We start from the raw sequence: 18,351 nt of genomic DNA, 5'->3' as shown, positions 1-18,351 counted from the left end.
GCATGCTCATTTCCTTCACAACGCCTTAGCAGGCGTTGAAGCTACAGCAACGCCGACTAAGGGTGTATGCGAGCTACCCTTGGTTCATCTAACAAACAAGCACAGCAAACACGTACCGTGCGTGACGGCCCACCAAAACTACACCTCAACTTCAACACGCGATAACTCTACAACTATGGCTAATATTGAGGCTGCGCTTAAAGCAATAGAATCGCTAGGACCTAGAGAGCAACTTAGCTATAGAAAGATTGCAGGAGAGTATGGCTGCAGCTATACAACGCTTAGACGAAGACACCAAGGTCTCGCAACCTCGCGAGCTACCCAGGATTCAAACCAGCAAACTCTCCACCCACAACAGGAGCTAGAGCTCCTGCGCTATATTGAACGACTCACAAGGCAAGGCTTACCGCCTACACGAGCTATGATAAGAACTTTCGCCTCGCAGATCGCGCAGAGAGAGGTTGAAATACACTGGGTTGATCGCTTCGTGCAGCGACACCCGGACGAGGTGATCTTCAAATGAACCAGACTTGCTATCAGTCAGGTAACTCAGTTCGAACTGACTGAACTGACTGACGTTGGCTATTTTTGAAGCAGAATTTGGCAGTCGTGATAGCTACATCTAGTGCGGCTTTGAAGCCGCGCTAGTCCTGGATAGGTATAATCCAGTCCCATATAAGGTAAAGTATATGGCATTGAGCTAATCAGAACTTGTGGAGATGCGCTAGCCGCACCTAGCAAGCCTTTCGCGTCGCGTCGCGTCGCGTCTGCTATACACACGACGCTGGACTACTGTTGCCATAATACTGATTGGTGTACTTCATGTCTACTCCCTCTAATTCAGGCCTTCGCCGCCTTGTAGAATACAATAAGCGCAATTCTCCTCTACCATCGCTATCGAACGCGCCTACTGTTGGCGATACTGCGAGCGAGGCACAGGCTGATAAGCCCTTAGCAGCACAGGCGGACCTCCCTGACGACGACGACGACGACAATTACGACGGGCTTGATTTTAAGCGTGTACCGTATCTTGAGCGGCGCCAAGTGGAGCGCAATAGTCGCGGTGGGCTAAAAAGCTGGATCTACCGCCACGGCTGGGCCGTCTGGCACCGCAAGTACAAGAAGAACTACTAGCTTTGCCGGTACTGCTATCAACGACGGAGGCAGGAGGCTTGCTACGAGGCTGACAGCACTACAAACGCTGGCCGACACCTCTCAAGCAACAAGCCTGGGCACTCACACGGACCCAACGGACCTATACCAATTGCTAGCCGGGAGGGCAATATTATAGGCGCGCTTGTAAAGTCCTAAGTACATATTATAAGGTCTAAAGGGATAGAGGTATCGCAAGAGGTAGCAAATAAGATAGCAGCAAGCTTTTTAACCTCTTAATTTTAGGACGCGCTAAAGGACTGGGTACTCGCAGACAACTAGAGCCTCTGCGTAATAGAAACGCTGCAGTTTTAAGCTATAATTGCGGCTGTAAGCCTACTAGCTAAAGCCCTCCTTTGGCGTAGCTACTAAACGCTCCGCGATCATATTATTGCTAAGTACAATACATACATACTAGCTGTTACTAACTACCTTCGCGAAGCCTAGTCACTTATACACGTGTTATTTAACAACTAGACTTTAACTAGTAGGCAGTATGCTTTTACTAGTCTCTGCGTACATTACCTTAACAGCGAGGGCAAGCTAGTTAATTACCTACTTAGGTTGCCTAAGCTACACGGAGCGCACACTAGCAACAATATTGCTGCTGCAGTAACAACAATACTTCGGCTATTTGGCGTTAACAACGCGAGCGTTAGGTACTTTGTGCTTAATAACGCAAGTAACAATAATACTGCAGTTAAGTCCTTAGCAGAGGAGTTTAGCTTTATCGCAAGCGAGCAGCAGCTGCGGTGCTGCTGCTATATACTTAACCTAGGCGCGCAATTAGTAATTTAGGGCAAAGATCGTAGCGCGTACGAGAATGACGCCGCCCACCTTAAGGACGAGGAGAAGTATATAGATAAGTAGCGCAGATACGGGCCTATTAGCGTCCTCTTTAACGTAATTGCGTCTATCTGTACGCCTTAAACTTAACAACTACTAGAGCGCCTACAGCGCGAAGAGGCAGAGTCTTTAGGTATTTTACCTAACATCTAGTAGCTTGTAAAGCCTGTTAAGACACGCTAGAATAGCTATTTTAACACGTTTGTGCGCGCAGCTAAGCTACACGGCCCTATTAATAGCTATATTAAGTGTAAACTTAAGGAGCATAGTGCTGCAACATCAACCTCACGACGTTAGAAGAATCGCGAGCAGCTCCCTACTGCCTAGCTACGACTATATATACGCAAAGGCGGTCTAAGCGGCAAGGACTAGGCGACAATAACAGAGTACATTTAACTCCTTAAGCTATTTACTAAAGCTACACAGCTACTTAAAGGTCGCGGCTAATACAGCCGCCACGGCGCTATATAGGAAGTTCTAGTAACGTTTAAGTAGCTTCTTAACTAGCTTAAGGCTCTTAAAGACTACCTTAAGGATGTAAATTACGAAGATCTAAACGCGCCTAAAGATTATCTTGTTACAAACGTTAACCTTGCGCTTTGTAAGCTTGCTAAGTATTACGTAAAATTTAACAACGCGCCTGTCTACTACACTGCTACAATACTATACCCGCACTACAAACACTACCTCTTAGCGCTCTAGAAGGTGCCTAATACCTATGTCACTGCCCGTAACAGTGTCTACTATCGTAATAGCTAGCTTAAAAATAACTACTAGGCATTCCTGCGCATGTAGTAGGGGCGGAAGGACTCTGCAGCTACTCTAGCTTACACAATAACGCTACTGCGTAAGAAGCCCTAGCTAGGGATTGTAACGTCGCGATTAGCTTTTCTACAATCGTTAATTAAGCAAAGCACACGGCAGTTAGAGGCAAGCCTTGCTAAGGATGAGTATGAGATATGGAAGCGGCAACCGGCATTAGCTGAGGAGGATTGGCTGTCTCTTAATCCGCTTCTATACTAGGAGTCAGTTGCTAGGCAGTTTCCTATACTCTCAAAGTTCGCTATTAACGTCCTAACAATACTAGCGGCAGCGGCAGACTGTGAGCGGACTTTTAGCGAACTTGGCGACATGTTAGGCACGCGGAGACTCTATATAAAGCCAGAGCTTGTTTTAGCTTTGCAGAGTTTAAAGAGCTAGAAGAGGCTTGGTATACAGCCAACGACTACGTCAGCTTCTGGGCTAGCGCGCACACTATCGGAGGAAGAAATCTCAAAAATACAGGAGCAATTATCTCAGTTCGACGTCAGGTAACTCAGTCCAGTCAGTCCAGTCAGTCCGCAAGCGGCATCGACGTCAGTTCAGTCAGTCAGTTTTAGTTTGATTGAAAAGTCTTGGCAGTCAGTCCAGTCCAGTTTAGTGACCTTAGACGTCAGTTCAGTCAGTCCAGAGAGCTCTGGACTGACTGAACTGACTGATAGCAACTCTGAAACTGCTTAATGCTTTTGGTAAGAAGGACGAAGATACTGAGAAGGTGGAGACGAATGATAAGCTCAAGAAGTCGCTGGGTCGACGCATCAGTCAAAGCGTGAGGAAGAAGTTTCTACCGCTCTGGCCGAAGTGAGTAAGTGAAATTAGGCTTGGAAATCAGGGCAAGAACGCCCTTCATCTGTCGCAAGGCTATGTCGAAGATGAGCAAAAGCGCACGTTTTGTGTACAGAGTTGATAAGATGTAATCATGAAATCACAAAACTGATGCATGCAAAAGACGATTGTAGCATTCTATGTAGATAACGATCGGTTAGAAGATAGTAAGCAAAGACAAAACACAAAAGTAAACGAAAGTCCCCATATACCGATCCTTCATCCCACACATCCCTCATTCTTCATCTTTCTTCCAAAGAGTATCAGCTGAGAAGTGCGAGTGCGAGTTCTACTGGCAAACAATGACTCCATTATCGAGGTTAGTCTGGCCAAAGTCGACATCATCGCCACCGGCGCTGTTTAACCATTAGACTCGTTATCCACAGAAATCACACTCCAGATTTACAAAACTTGACCAATCGAGGAAAGAAGAAAATGGAAAACTTACACAATAGTAGCAACCCTCTTAGTCCCCGCAGCATCGCTGAAGATATTGCACCTCCCGTTTCCAGCTCCAACAATCAAAGCGCGATTAGCGCGGACGGGGCGGCCCAAGCCAGCAAAGTTGGCGCGGATAGAAACACGGGAGCTGTTTTGGAAAGGTAATTAATCAGTCATTACGTTGGTGAAGTAGGGAAATGTGGAAATGGTGTGGCAATTGGGTGCGAGCTTACCCATCAGCGGGGATATTGCGCTGGACAGCTGTGTCGACGGCGTCGTTGGAAAGTTGGACGCGGAGAGAGCCGGTTTGACGAGCGTCAATGTCGGCGGGGGCGGCGAGGGCGAGGGCGGCGAGGAGGGGGGTGAGGAGGAGGGTGAACTGCATTTTGATGGTGGTGAGTGGTGAGTGGTGAGTGGTGAGTGGTTGGAAAGAGGTTGTTGCGGTTGAGATGTGGAAGCTGTGGATGATTGCAGTGAAGATGTTGCGGATGAGAAGAAGAACGGGTGATGGTATTATAGCTTTATACCTCTCATCTCATGCTCTATGAACGTTTGCAATCATTACGAAGCACTTTTCTTAGGCTTCTCCACCTACCTGTCTCTCATCAGCTTCCTTTCCTTCTCAATTTCTATTCTTGGCCTTCAAGCGCACGGAAATCCGTTGACACCGACGAAGACTTGGTGCAATGTCGTCTTGTCGTAAGAAATGTCTGTTGTCGAAACACCATGGATTACTCGGTACCACGTATTCTTACAAGTCTGACTACAGACTTAATGACGAGTATCTAAGTATGGGAAGATCTGAAACGTAGATCATGGCTTGGAGATGATGTGCGTTATTCCCGGGTAGGACGCGTTCGGCTGATATCAGACCGGTAGATGTGGGGTGCGTAAGGCGGGACGCATGAACCGGGAGGCTTACAACTAGAACCTTGTTTAGAAATTAATATCACGATGATTTCCCTCGACCTTTCATCGGGCTCAAAACGGTTGTGCATGCACAGGCTAGGCATATGGCGCCATGGTGCGATGCCAGGTACTGCGAAGTGTCACCACCATGACGCCTCTGGCCGATGCGCGTACGATGGTCATGGCTCTAGGAGTTTAATAAATTGTAGCATGTACCGCACAATTGCGGATAGCGGTGTTCGGTGACGCGGCTCTTGTGTGGGCGCGCAATAGACTGCGGCCCTTATTAGCATTGTCCTAGAACAACCAGCTCTTTCTTCACGTCGCCCATATTGTGTGTGGCACAAGCAGCTGTGATTCATCACCTATATGTAGACAGGATCTCACTAGTCGGTAATTGATGTAAAATTATTCTTTTGTATATATACACCATGAACAAACACTGTGTTGTACACGTATACGGCCGTTGCAGTCTTAGCCAAAGTCATCCTTTTAGTCATCCCCACGTCGAACGGCTATCCGTTTATCGCCTGGGCAGAACATCCTTCGCACCGTCCTTTACTCTTTGGGCGGCGTTGGCGACGGCGTCCCTGGTCAGTTGGAAATGCTGGCCGAGGCGATCCTGGGAGAATGGTTAGCATCATTCCCATGGTGGCGCAACCCGATGATCAGCTTACCTGCTCAGCTCCCACTCCGCCACCAGCCAACAGCTTCGCTCTCTGCTGGCCATCGTATCCGAGACCATAGTACTTGGCGTTCTTCTCTCCATTGGCGGCTACGCTTCCTGCAGCCTGTACCGCCTTCGCGGCATCAAGGCTGTGCAGCGCGGGGCTGAAGTGTGCGTTGTATCGGTCCTGCTCTGCGCCGTCGCCCTTGTACTTGGCAGCGTCCTTCATGGCGTTGTAGCCGCGGTCACCAATGCTCAGGTGTTCGCTGTAGCGGTCCTGCTCGGCACCCTCGCCCTTGGCCAGAGCAGCTTGTTGCAGCTTGTTGAGGCCCTTGTCGACACCGCGGCGGATGGCATCGGTTGAAGCACCGAAATGTTGGCCGTAGCGATCTTGCTCAGCTGCGGAACCGTGTTTTGTGGTGACGTCGAGGTTGACGGGGTGAGTCGCGGCAGCGGACTTCTCATCGGAGCTGAACCAACCCATTGTGAATTAGATTTGAGATATTTGGGGTATGTGGTGTGTAGTTGAAGGTATGGGAATTGAGTTTGAAATTGCTGTGTAAGTGGTGTGAGGAGGGGGAAGAAGTCGTGTTATGTTATTGGGGTTGCGGAGAACGATGACGTAGGAGCTAGCGAATTGCGCCAAAATCCTTGTCTTGTGCCTGATCGTCACGTGAAGCTCATAGCTCACCTCGGCTTGCTGACCAGGTACATCATCGTTCAAAAACGTCAGGTTTGCCATCCTCTCGACCTCTTGTTTTGTTTTTGACGTGTCCGGCTCCCCACATGATGCTCTTCATCGCCCAAGAATCGGTCTCTGCGATATGTTTCTGGTAGTGCGCGAACCCTTACCAATGCATGTTCATAAGTATTAGGACGAAATCAAATTCTTCGCCCGTATCTCCTCAAAAGACGGCTGCAGAATCCACCCGCTGATGCTTCTGTTCACGGCAAAGGTTGCTTCACGGCATGAATTCTGATTGCGACGCCAAGAAGCCTTTCGACCAAGGTGTTGGACCGTTTGGCTCCATGTACTGGGATATCAGTGTTTGAACAACACAGAGAACGTGGTTGAACTGCGAAGTACCAGCAACAGTGGAAATCTGAGGGCGATGCAGCATATAGAAGTTGACACCTCTAGTGAAAGAGATGCTCATAGCGAGTTGTGTTTGCCCCACTCGGAACCATTCGATGCCTGATTGGCTGATCAACAACGCGCAGTATCCACACATTCTCCCATCAATCCCGTCTATATCATCTTAATCTAGACTCTGAATCTTGCCATTTCGTTCCAGGAAAACGACTTTGTTTGCGACATGGTGCATATACATACCTCATGTGACTCGTCGCGTTCTTCCCGTCCTTCCTCCGGCGGCCAGTGTGACCCTCCTCAGCGTGTCCTATCCGCGCTTATTCTCCGCATACTTCGACGGCTCATTGATCACACTGTCGGGTCTCTCCCTATGACAGCATCAACACGACCTACATGCGTGCCGATGTGACAGCAGTCTCCTTGTCGATGTGGGGAAATGTTTGCTGTGTCTTACTAACGACTGAAGCTGCTGCATAGCTCGTACACATGATTGCCATGGCAAGAGTATATGATCCTGGAGATCGGCCTTCCTGTCCATCCTTCTTCATCAACTGTCAGATATCGGTCACAACCTTTCACTACTTCCTGCAACTGCAGGACCTAGTACTGGATTTTGTCGCGGAGGTAAAACAGTCTGCGGACTGGATGCAACAGGGGTGTGCATGGCATGGTCTTATGTAGGCAAGGTTTGACGTAAGTTGTAGTATTTTCCGTGCCCCCCAACATTCCCATCACTCTTAATGTTCATGTCTCCAATTCCAATCAGTCTACGTGTACCTGGGTGTTCGGATATGAGAGGTACGACGCTATTTGGTCTTTGGATAGTGAGCTTTAGTAGAAGCCTCTCAAGGCATCTACAGGCCTCCTCAAATTGTACGACCAGACGACCTGCACTTCCATTTCGGGTGTTGCGCGCATCATAACTCACCTTCACCTTGTTGTCGTGTACAATCGGAACAAATATGGTCAGGCTTCACCTGAACAAATCGCTACGGCCACAACAAGCACACGCGCCTCTCATCCACTGGCCTATCCACGCATCTCGGCCTCGAAGACAACGGACCAAGCCATGGCGCCGGAAGCACAAGCATCATGCGCTGTCTGTGGCGAGCCGGCCCTCAACGTATGCAGCGGCTGCAAATTGGACACCTCACTTCGCCAGTACTGCGGCAAGGCCTGCCAGACGAAAGATTGGCCGACTCATAAGAAGGCTTGCAAGTATGCCCAGAACGCCATCCTGGAGAAAAGACTTGAGCGGGTTGCCGAAGTCGTTAAGCAGGCGTACTACAGCTTCCGCAAGAACACTTGGGACAAGCCTATCGACAACATCGAAGATCGTGAAGACGCTCTGGTTATTCACTATGGAGCGCAATTTGAGCAGTCAAAATACTTTGCGAAGTTTCCCCAGCATCTCATGCCTACCAAACAAGTCAAAGATGCGGTGCTTTGTCTATTGATGTGCAACGAACCATTGGCCTATATGTACAGCGTCGTCGTTAAGCTTCTGAAGGGTAACGCGCAATAGGAGTATTTCCTGATGTCTTGCTGACTTATGTTAGACATACGCCTCGAAATCGAAGAAGTCCGCCTAAACCTCGGTTCGATTCCCCGTAAGATGGTCATCTACTACCCGTGCGGTGAGCGCGATCAGAACTGGCCTCGCTACTTCCACGAGGTTATCCGCATCACGTCAATCACAACGAAGAAGCAATGGATCATTGATATCACCGGTGCTCAGTATGGCATAAATCGGGCTCTGTGGACATGGCAAGAATACCGGTACCTTTTCAAGGCCGAGGTCAAAGCCATATATCCTTTCGGCACCAACAAGGCTGCATTAAAGGCCGCGAGTAGGATAGCCGGGAGTCCATCTATGAGCTACGGTGCAATCAGTGTAGTAGCAGACCATCTCGCTATCAATCTTGATGAAAGGCTGACTAGAACTGGTAAGAGGCTTTCTCAACTGGTCCACCTGAGTCAGAGAGAGTTCGCATCGGATATGCGTCAGCTTCTGGAATTTATGAGTGACACTGTCCATACCTTCGTCCGAGCGAATGATTTCCAAGAAGAATTCGAGGCCATGATGATGCACGAGGAAATGTATCCTGGCGTCAGCATACAGCAGTACATCATAGTCACCAAGGCGATTTATGCTCAAGCTGCTACTGCCTCAACGGGTTAGAAGACGAGGATCACAAGGGACTGAGGTGAAGAATGACTGGTATCAGAATTGGGGGAGGATGCTCACGATGTCGGAGTGGTATTTGGCGCAACCATACAAACCTTGCTTCGAAGGAGTATTCAGCGGGTCGAAAGCGTATCCAATCCCAAGGTCCATTTGGATAGCTACGTATCTCAAAACGTCTTTCACACGATCAGTCTGCCCGTTTTCCATTTTAAGCCCACGCATGCCACTTGAGATAGCTTGTTATATTGTACCGCTACATTACAGTAAGGAATTGAAAACTGTGTTTCAGGAAGAAGTCCAAGGGAATGCTTACTAGTAGTCGCAGCAGATCCAATGTACGGCTTTTCCTTGCACAGATTCCCACGGCCATCCACCAATCCATCTCAAGGCCTCTTCATTTCGTCTACTCTATTACTGTCATCCTGGAGAGTGGTACCCACAAACTCATTAGACGATATCTCCTCGAAGCTGTGCAGCACAGAAATGAACGGGTCCGGTGCCGGGGTGGTAGTGATCGCGAGATGTGCAGTATCCCTTGCACGACGGGCTTTGAGCTTACGTTGGTGTCGCTTCTTGGAATCTAGGGTCTGTATACGATAGGTTTGGTCATCCACAATCATAGATAAGAGATACGTGTCCATGTCGTAGCCATAGATATCTGGGATGAGTGTATCTACCGCCTCAATAATCTTTGTAGTAGTCAGGATGATGTCGTTTACTGTAGTCATCGCGAAGAGGCACGACGTTAGGGTAACGATGGGGATTAACGAAGCTGAAGGTGAAATCGAAAAGGACGTACGTCTTTGGAAACAAGTATGGAAAAGGGAAAAGTAAAATAATTTTGCCCGATAATCAGCACTTGACAAGGAGGAATGGCATCACATCTTAGTGTAAGGGTTCATCGGTAACCAATAAAACTAACTCATTCCTCAATACAATGTACACATTACTCAATATATACAGGACTCTTCGGTCTTTCTTTCATGCCCATCTAGTGACCCTTCTTGCTCTGAATACCCTTGAGGAGGCCCTTGTACGCAGGCTTCTTCTCGTAGTTCTCGTCCCAGAGAAGCGCAGCACCCTCACCCGTGAAGACACCTGGGATCCAAGAATACTTGTCCGAAATTCCCCATACGGTGATACCGATGCATCGCTTGACAGCCAGGCAAGATTTGGCAACGCGCTCAAAAGCATCGGCCTGAACCTTCAGCTTCTCGGGGGTAGCAGGGGTGTTCATGCGAAGATCGAGCTCGGTGTAGACAACGTCAACGCCAAGGTCAGCAGTGGCGTGAAGAGCAGCCTCGAGAGTCTTTTGGTCTGGGGCGGCGCCTGGGGAAGTTGGTGTGGCCTCGCTGGCAAGATGGGCCTGGTAGCCAACACCGTCGATGCGGACACCGTAGGACTTGACAAGCTTGACGATGCGCGCAGCACCCTGGGTCTTCTCCGCGTTGTACTCGAGGTTGTAGTCGTTGTAGAAGAGCTCGGCCTTGCCACGGTACTTGTTGGCGAAGCGGAAAGCAATCGGAAGGTAGGCCTCGCCGATGGTGTCTAGCCAGACGCTGGAGCGGTAGGTACCGTCCTCGTTCAGGGCCTCGTTTACTACGTCCCAGCGTGTGCAGACGCTCTTGTAGCGGGTCATCACGGTCTTGATGTGATTCTCCATGATACCGATGAGGGTCTTATTGTCAAATCCACCCCCGGATACCCATTGAGGCAGCTGAGAGTGCCAAACCAGGGTGTGGCAATGGACTTGGAGGTTGTTCTTCTTGGCGTATGCCGCATATCGGTCGGCATCATCGAAAGTGAAGTTGTTACGGGATGGCTCAACAGACTCCCACTTCATCGCGTTCTCAGGAGTGAAGGAGTTGAAGTCGGCCTTGATGATCTCGCCCTCACGAGGCTCATCGCGAAGTGTCAGGGCTGTGCCGATGAAGCTTCGTCCTGCCTTCTTCATAGACTTGTAAAGACTGTCATTGTCCTTGCCGTGGCCGGAGGTGCTATCCAAGTGTTAGCGAATCATCGCTATGGCTAGATCTTAAGTTACTCACGGAACGGCAACGGTGGAGCTGGCAAGCGCCAGGCTGGCGACGATACTGGAGAAACGCATATTGATCGAGACTTCAGAGTGTTGAGTGCTTCAATGTTGTCTGCCACGGATACCTTTGAACAACAGGCCGGCCTGCCATGCTATATATTCTTCGACGGTTATTCTAGAACTCTAGCGTCTGCACGTTCAATCTATCTATCCGCTCTCGCGGTTCGTCTTCACCCCAGTCACTTTGTTTAACCGGGCTCGTGGCTCATGTGCAAGCCTGCCTTTCGTCGGTGCAGGTCTTTTGGCCTGGCTGCATGGCGCCACTTGCTAGCAGGTTGCGGAGTTTCTCCAGACTAATCCACAAATCAACCGGCTTGGACCTCGGGATCGTCGGGGTCAGCGCCTGCTTCCGGGGTAGACGTTCTGGGCGCTGCTGTCCATCGCCTAAGCGAAATGTACATCTGGGGTAGAGAAGCACGTGAGATGCAGGTCCCACTCATGTCAAGAACGTGGTTGCGGAAATGCGTGCGTTAGTGGAAGCTAGCCGGTTAATATGAAATTGTGCGCAGCCTCAAGCACTCACTCCATCCATCCGGAGACTCTATGGACTTGGTGGTAGTAATGTAAAGAGAGATGGCGAATGATGAGGGAAAGTGCCTGGTTGCTGGGCCGCTCAGGGTCCACGCCCACGGTTGATTGACGCGACCCTTAGCACTGTCAACAGCGATCAACATGCGCACCAATATATCGCGCGTCCTGTCTACGTCAAGCCAACATTCCCTTGATTGTGACTTTTCTTCCCTTGCCACCCTTTCAAACAAACCCTGCATTTCTAATCTTCCGACCTCGCACTTCAGTTCACCGGCAGATCTCGTAGAACTGAATGACGACAGGAGAAGCCATGGAGATTTAGCCCACCCGTAAAGCCACGATCTATCGTTTCCCGTTCTAGCGCAAAGATTTATTTGTGGGCGTCCCGCTCCAATGACCGAAGGTTGCAATTTAGCCGTTTTCCCGTACGCCACATCAATCTCCTAGCAATGGGCGTTTTTCCACAACTCGACACCGATGTAACTGAGCTTGCCACAGCAGAAGGAGAGCTATCGAAAGCCATGCACGGAGGGACTGATGGCAGTGGCCATCGGACTTATGTGGCCGACGACGACTGGCGCATGACTCAAGGAGTGCCGCGGCTTACCCATCCCGCCAGCGGGGAGCTCAGCAACACCGGTAAAGCGATGTGCTGTGGACAATCCGACAAGTGGTTAGCAATGAAGTAAACATATTGATGTTGTTTCTGATAAGATCAGAAGCGCTCTAGTGGTAGTTGCTAAGAAGAGGGCCTAGATTGTTCGTGCTCACCTACCGTCATACATCTAATTCTGGCCTTCACTTTTGCAGGCCTCCGTCACGCGAGGAGTGGTTTTCCTCCACAATCGACAAGATTTATTTTTGCGCGTCTGGACACCCTCTAGCTCGTGTTCCAATTCACTGAATAGCCCGAATAGGACGAGAACGTTCGGATCTACGTATCAACACGCATGCTTGAGTGAACGGAGTCAAGAGCTCGGCCATATACGAATGGAGTTATAGAACCTCACGTCTCAAGTCCAACTGCCGGAATCAAGAAATCGAAGTCGGATACTATGCTAGGTGTAATGCAGTTCTGATCTTCGATCTCGAAGCCTCGAACTTCCTACCCTCGACTTCGCTACTCAGGTCCTGAACATGCAGACCTCAGAAATTATGAATGCGAAATAATGGCCATTGTGCTCGAAGTCTCTCGACACGGGACGCATCATTCAACGTACGTCACATTCGAGCCCTTCACGTATCTTTGTTGCTACGATTCAACTTTCTGCGATAGTCCATTGGCTACAGAAGTTACCTTCAACTTTCATAATAGACGGAAAGTCTTCAATCACAAGACTCAGTCGATAGACGTGCTGCGATAATTCGTCTCCGCCCCTTCTCTCTCGCCCCATAATTCATATAAGACAGGTACGCAACTCATCGAACACAGCTTTCTATAAACGAACAACTGTCTTCGAGGCTACGCCGCTAGCTGTGAACACGAATCATCCATCGTGTCGCTCTTAGAACTTTCGAACCTATCAGAGTACAGCACGGAGACATGCCATGGTCGTGCTCAAATGGATCGTCTGATCGAGGTTCTTCTCTAGCTTCCTCTATCTCTCCTGCGCACGCGATTCACTACCACCAATTTGGGGCACGAGCCAAGATCCAGTTTTTAGTGACTACCTCCGAGTCATACCTTGCGGGACCCAAGATTCACAGGCAAAGTTGTAAAAATTCGGCAGAATTTGGTACATCTGCGTGATCCAGTACTTCAAGCACAAGATCGCATCTGGGAGGAGGAGAATCTGTTTACTCGCCTGAGTTGAATGACTAAGCGATCGAGAACGTAGCTTTTCAGTGACAGGTTTGTGGACTTGGGCACGTCAGACGTAACAAAAGACGTTACGAGAATCTATAAGACTCGCGCATTGCCGGACCTGGAGAGCAATGGCTGTAGCGAAAGTAGTGAAAGGCATAGGTGTCAGTGAGGTGCGATCATGTGGTGAAGGCTAGCACATGCTGCCGATAAGGAAACTGAAAGCAAGTAAAATCATAGGATGAAAAAGTGGTAAGGACTTCTAGGGAGATTTCGAGCTAGTCTTGCTGAGCCGCAACGCACTTACACTGAGGGAGAAGGGTCGGTACCTTTGGTCTGAAGTGGTACCTCGGCTTTCACGTTTGTCATTCAAGCAACTTACTCAACAGTCAGGCCGCCATGCGTATGTCGCAAAAACTTATACGACACTAACAGTCGGTGAATGTAAGGGACGGACTTTTGGAGCGTAGTGTAACGCGAAGCAACTTTTTCTGCACGCGTCGGACAGATCCGCCTTCCAATGGCAGAACAGTGCCGTGAAATGATCCGCGAACAAGGTACCCACCTGCGGTCTCAGCGATGAGGTTCATCGTGGCTCGAACATGAAGGGCCAGGAGAGGCGAACTTGGGCCTGTATTTCGGTTATGAGGTTGGGCACGCGCGATCGACGGAGTTTATCAGAGAAGCGAGCGAGATCAGCGAAAGGGTTGAAGACGCGAGGCTTGTCCCCGAATGACGCTAGTCTGTTGAGGAGTGTTGATTGGCTCGATGTGCGGGACAGCGCGTGGCTGAACAACGTTCCGACGTTGACGGTCCGATTTAACATTTTTACACCCCGCAAAAGGCCCGTCCTGTCAGGAGAGTTGCGACATGAATTGCAGGATTCCCTGGAAATGAAATGAGGGCGACTCAAGGGTGTCAACAAATCAAGGCCGCACCTACATCTACGCTGTGACGTCACGACCTCTTGGATAGCATCGAGAATGCGCACAGGCCGCTGGGCGCGATGACGAGACCTTTAGATGTGACTTCCAGATGGGAAGAAAGAGAGATAGAGAGCATGGTCCACGTTGTACGTGGAGATGGGGTTCCTGTTATTCAGGTACTAGTCTGAGACTAGGTACCGAAGATACCCGAGCGGGAACAATCCAATGGGGATCTTTTCCTCACCCGTATCTTCATTCCCTATCAACGCCCGATCTCAGAGCCCAGGTAACCATGCCCAAGGCCCCATGATTCGCAGATCATCCCCTGGTTTATGCAACCCTGTAAATCCATATCAAGGACAGTCATGACAAACCCCAAGAATGCCTGCGCGAGGCTGACACTATTACACAAACACAAACACAACACCAGATTTTGCATTCCTGAAGGGATTTTGTGCTCGCAATGGCTTGCGCAAACGGTTCCACGCCGTTGCTCCTGCCCTGGGCGAACAACTCGGTCTCCGCAGACGGCACCGTCCTCTCCAGGGGCATTTCGTTCGCTATTGGAACACCTCCACAACCATTTTCCTTAACGCCATCAACTCTCTCCGACAATCTCTTCATCAACAATGCAGCGGAATGCGTGGCGGCTACGAACACTAGCTGCATCGGTCAGCTCGGTGGTATCTATGACAGTGCAGCTTCTACTTCGTTCACGGAGGTGGACTACGCGACATGGAGAGGCAGCAGAGACTCCGTGGATTTAGCATCCGCCAGCTCTTACATCTTCTTTGATGATGCCGCGGCGTTTGGTCTCAAACCTGACGCGAACAAGTTTGCAACTTTTCCTATGTATACCAATGGGTCTACCGACAGTGAGTTGAGAAGGGTACCGGATGTGAACAGCACTAACGCATCGTAGCGAGCGCAGACGCGTTCATGAGGAATGAGCCAGTCTATCGAGCGACTCTACCTTTGGGGATGGACTCCAGCTTTCTGAACTTTCTCGTCGACGCAGGACAAGCTTCTTCTCGGACATTTGGATTATGGGTTGGATCAGAATCGGAAGAAGCACCTCAAGACGGTCTGATCGTAGTCGGAGGTTACGACGAAAGTCGCCTCAAGAGTGCCGCAACCACGTTTCCTATGTTTTCAGACTGTCCAACATGCGCCATACTAACAGCCATCACGTACGATGTTGGTGGTAAGAGCACCACGTTGTTCGCAGACGCGACGGATACCCTCGTCGTGCATCTAGATCCCTTCTCTTCAGACCTGAAACTTCCAGCTGCGATGCTGCAGAATCTGGCCGCTGCAGAGACTACTGCCGTCTGGAACGAGACTTCGCGGCACTTCGAACTTCCTACAGATCCAGCTCCGGCAGGTACCATCACCATCACGCTATCCGACATGGGCACTCCTGGTGGTGATGCATCGAAGCCTTCAGTTGCTTCATACAAGTCGGTCATCCCAGCGACTGAGCTATACAGCCGACCGCGGGCATACAACGCCGCAGGGCTGTTCGAAGTGGACAATGCCACAGTATTCAACATGGCGGTGACCAACCAAACTCAGCAGACCGGTTCGGTGACTATTGGCACTCTAGGCCTTCCTTTTTTCACGCAGAACTACCTCATCGTCGACCCCGATGCGCAAAACTTCCAGCTCGCGCCTGCAGTGGTTGCGCCGGCCGACCCCAAAGGCGCAGATGCGAAGGTAAAGCAAGTGTGTCGCGTCTTGCCTGGCGCAAAGCAAAAGTCGCAAGTCGCAGCTATAGCTGGAGGAGTTGTCGGCTCAATCGTCGGTACACTTCTAATCGTCGGATTAGTCTTGTGGCTGCGCAAGCGCAGGAACAACGCAAACAACCAACGGCATTCTCGCGGTGAAAGCGACACACCAACGGCGACATCTCAGAACCCGATCGTTCGGCGTATGCCTGACCATGAGTCATTGGATAGCAGCTCTCTTGAACTGCCGCGCCAGGCTCCTCCACCCTCTGCCATGGTGCTTAGTGATGGCACCGCGTTCCCATCTCCAATTTCTGGTCGCTCGAAGAGCACTCGCAGCGGTAAACACGAGGATCCGAGGAGAGGCTTGGTCCACGATAACTTCAAAAAGGTCGATGAGGAAAACGACGGGAGGCTGTTGGATGAAAGGCCTATGGGATTGAGCGAGACGATCCATTCGCGTGGGACATTGCCGAGGTTGGCCGCCGAGCATACGGTCGAATGATATCGTTATTACTGTTGCCGCTCTTGCGCATACGCGCGTGGAAACCGGCCTGATTTTCTTTCTGTCCTTACGATCTTGTAATACCTCACTGCGGAAGAATAAACAGGAATACTATGTGCATGAGCACCCTGAATGTACTGTACCTTCGCCTGAAGCTGGCTTCTAGTTGTAATAAAACTACTGCGTCTTGCACCTATACGGCTCCAACATAGGCTCCGGACTCCGACCCAACGACGCAAGCGTATGGCTCGCCGTTATTGTATGCTAAATGTTGATTATATCGTGATAAGCTGCTTGATTGACCGTGGAGCCGATGAAGAGGCACGGAACATTTTCCGTTTAGCGCCTTACCCCTTGAGGCGTGCACTACATCAACGCAGTTTAGCGTAGCCCCACCGATCTTGGAGGGGCTATATTCTCCAACCTCGAGGGCATCTCGGCGTTGTTCGCTACAATGATACATCTAACTCTGACTTTATCCACGCTGGAAGCAAGTCTCCAATGATTTTCGTGCATTCAGCGTTGGAGAAATTGTCCTCCTCGTGGCATCGCGTGGTCAAATCAACGACGAATCTGCAGATCTTGTCAAACTCAGCAGCACTCTCAAGCAGATCACAATGCACAGCAAATCCTTACTTGACTCATTATGACTACTCACGCGGCTTCTACTACGTACGAAGATCTGTTCCACTGGACTACTACAGCGATGATGCGCGGGATAAAAAAACTGGCGGTGCAATGGCATGCACTACCGGTTTCACATCGGCAATGCGTTCTCAGCAGAGTGCGTTCGAAAGCTACCAAGGCCATTTCCAGCATCAGAACCCAGTTTCACCCCGAAGTCCCCGCGCCAGTGGTGGCGCCCCGTTGAGGTGCATCACTCCTGGTGATCACGTTCCCGCTGTCGGTACGTACTAGTGAAAGCCAGCATACCTTGCACAATACCTAGTGATCGACGCTGGTTCTAACGTGCTATCAGATATCAACGAAGTCAAAAGTAGCGTTCGGAAGCGGAGAATTGACGATGCGAAATGAGGATCCGGGATCTTGATCTGCATGACTACCGAAACTGCCATACAACTAAGAGATGCAGTTAGGGCTGATGCCACCAAGTGTTGGTGCTGACAGTACTGCACCATCACTGGTGTTATTCACGTGGTGCTGCGGACTGCTGGGCACTCACAGGCCAACTGGTCTCCGAGGCTGCGCAAGACAACTTCGACCTACAATTTGTAACTTTGACTGGACCTGACCACGTCGGCCATGAATGCGATGATATATGGTTTCACGGTATTGCCATCATCGTTGGTACTGGTGATCTTGGACGCACGACCTTCCACATAGAGACGGAGACGGGAGTCCGCACCTTGGTTAGGTACAACGCCTGGCGTATGGAGCCGTTGAAATCAAAGTTCATCCAGAGGCTTGGAGCGAGCGGTGGCTTAGAATGGCTAGAGCAAAAGTTGTTGATGCTGTTTCCGCACGAGTAACAGACCTTCCAAAGAACTCCAAGTACGATACCTCTGTCCGCATGGCGATATCCGACCTCTGCATAGATGATCACTGACTTTGCACGAACATTTGGCGTTTTGAGGAGACTCGGATTTGTCAGCACACTACAGGGCCAGTGCATCAATGGGTGCGCTACGTGCCCACACGCTTCTTCGAGATGACTGTTGGTGCCTGGTTCCTGGGCTAGAAGCAGTCACAATTATCGTCGACACGACTACGTCAGTTGCGTGCGAACGCCAACAACGAAAATGAGCTTAAGAATGCACTCAGTACACAGGTTCTACTCAAGTACATACAAAGACACAAGCGGC

At 50.1% G+C, this 18,351-nt stretch overlaps 5 protein-coding genes across 5 annotated transcripts; 2 read left to right on the top strand and 3 right to left on the bottom strand.

Annotated features, from left to right (window-relative positions):
* Positions 1–3,931: 3,931 nt before the first annotated feature.
* ALTATR162_LOCUS3545 (uncharacterized protein) lies at positions 3,932–4,468 on the bottom strand (the record flags this gene model as incomplete). The annotated part of the gene is made up of 3 exons (XM_043311153.1): positions 3,932–3,998; positions 4,091–4,231; positions 4,317–4,468. The coding sequence occupies 3 exons, from the start codon at positions 4,466–4,468 to the stop codon at positions 3,932–3,934; spliced, it is 360 nt and encodes a 119-aa protein (XP_043167088.1).
* A 1,047-nt stretch (positions 4,469–5,515) lies between these two features.
* ALTATR162_LOCUS3544 (uncharacterized protein) lies at positions 5,516–6,143 on the bottom strand (the record flags this gene model as incomplete). The annotated part of the gene is made up of 2 exons (XM_043311152.1): positions 5,516–5,614; positions 5,670–6,143. 2 exons carry the CDS (start codon positions 6,141–6,143, stop codon positions 5,516–5,518), a joined length of 573 nt encoding a protein of 190 aa, XP_043167087.1.
* Positions 6,144–7,821: 1,678 nt separating this feature from the next.
* ALTATR162_LOCUS3543 (uncharacterized protein) lies at positions 7,822–8,934 on the top strand (the record flags this gene model as incomplete). Its single annotated transcript, XM_043311151.1, has 2 exons — positions 7,822–8,263; positions 8,312–8,934. 2 exons carry the CDS (start codon positions 7,822–7,824, stop codon positions 8,932–8,934), a joined length of 1,065 nt encoding a protein of 354 aa, XP_043167086.1.
* A 997-nt stretch (positions 8,935–9,931) lies between these two features.
* ALTATR162_LOCUS3542 (uncharacterized protein) lies at positions 9,932–11,047 on the bottom strand (the record flags this gene model as incomplete). The annotated part of the gene is made up of 2 exons (XM_043311150.1): positions 9,932–10,937; positions 10,989–11,047. 2 exons carry the CDS (start codon positions 11,045–11,047, stop codon positions 9,932–9,934), a joined length of 1,065 nt encoding a protein of 354 aa, XP_043167085.1.
* Positions 11,048–14,759: 3,712 nt separating this feature from the next.
* On the top strand, positions 14,760–16,528 carry ALTATR162_LOCUS3541 (uncharacterized protein; the record flags this gene model as incomplete). Its single annotated transcript, XM_043311149.1, has 2 exons — positions 14,760–15,171; positions 15,219–16,528. 2 exons carry the CDS (start codon positions 14,760–14,762, stop codon positions 16,526–16,528), a joined length of 1,722 nt encoding a protein of 573 aa, XP_043167084.1.
* Positions 16,529–18,351: the final 1,823 nt, after the last annotated feature.

This window comes from Alternaria atra (genome assembly GCF_907166805.1).
Source record: "Alternaria atra isolate CS162 genome assembly, contig: 22, whole genome shotgun sequence".
Classification (NCBI taxonomy): Eukaryota; Fungi; Ascomycota; class Dothideomycetes; order Pleosporales; family Pleosporaceae; genus Alternaria; species Alternaria atra.
The sequence above is the reverse complement of the archived record's forward strand: the minus strand, read 5'-3'. Positions and strand labels throughout refer to the sequence as shown.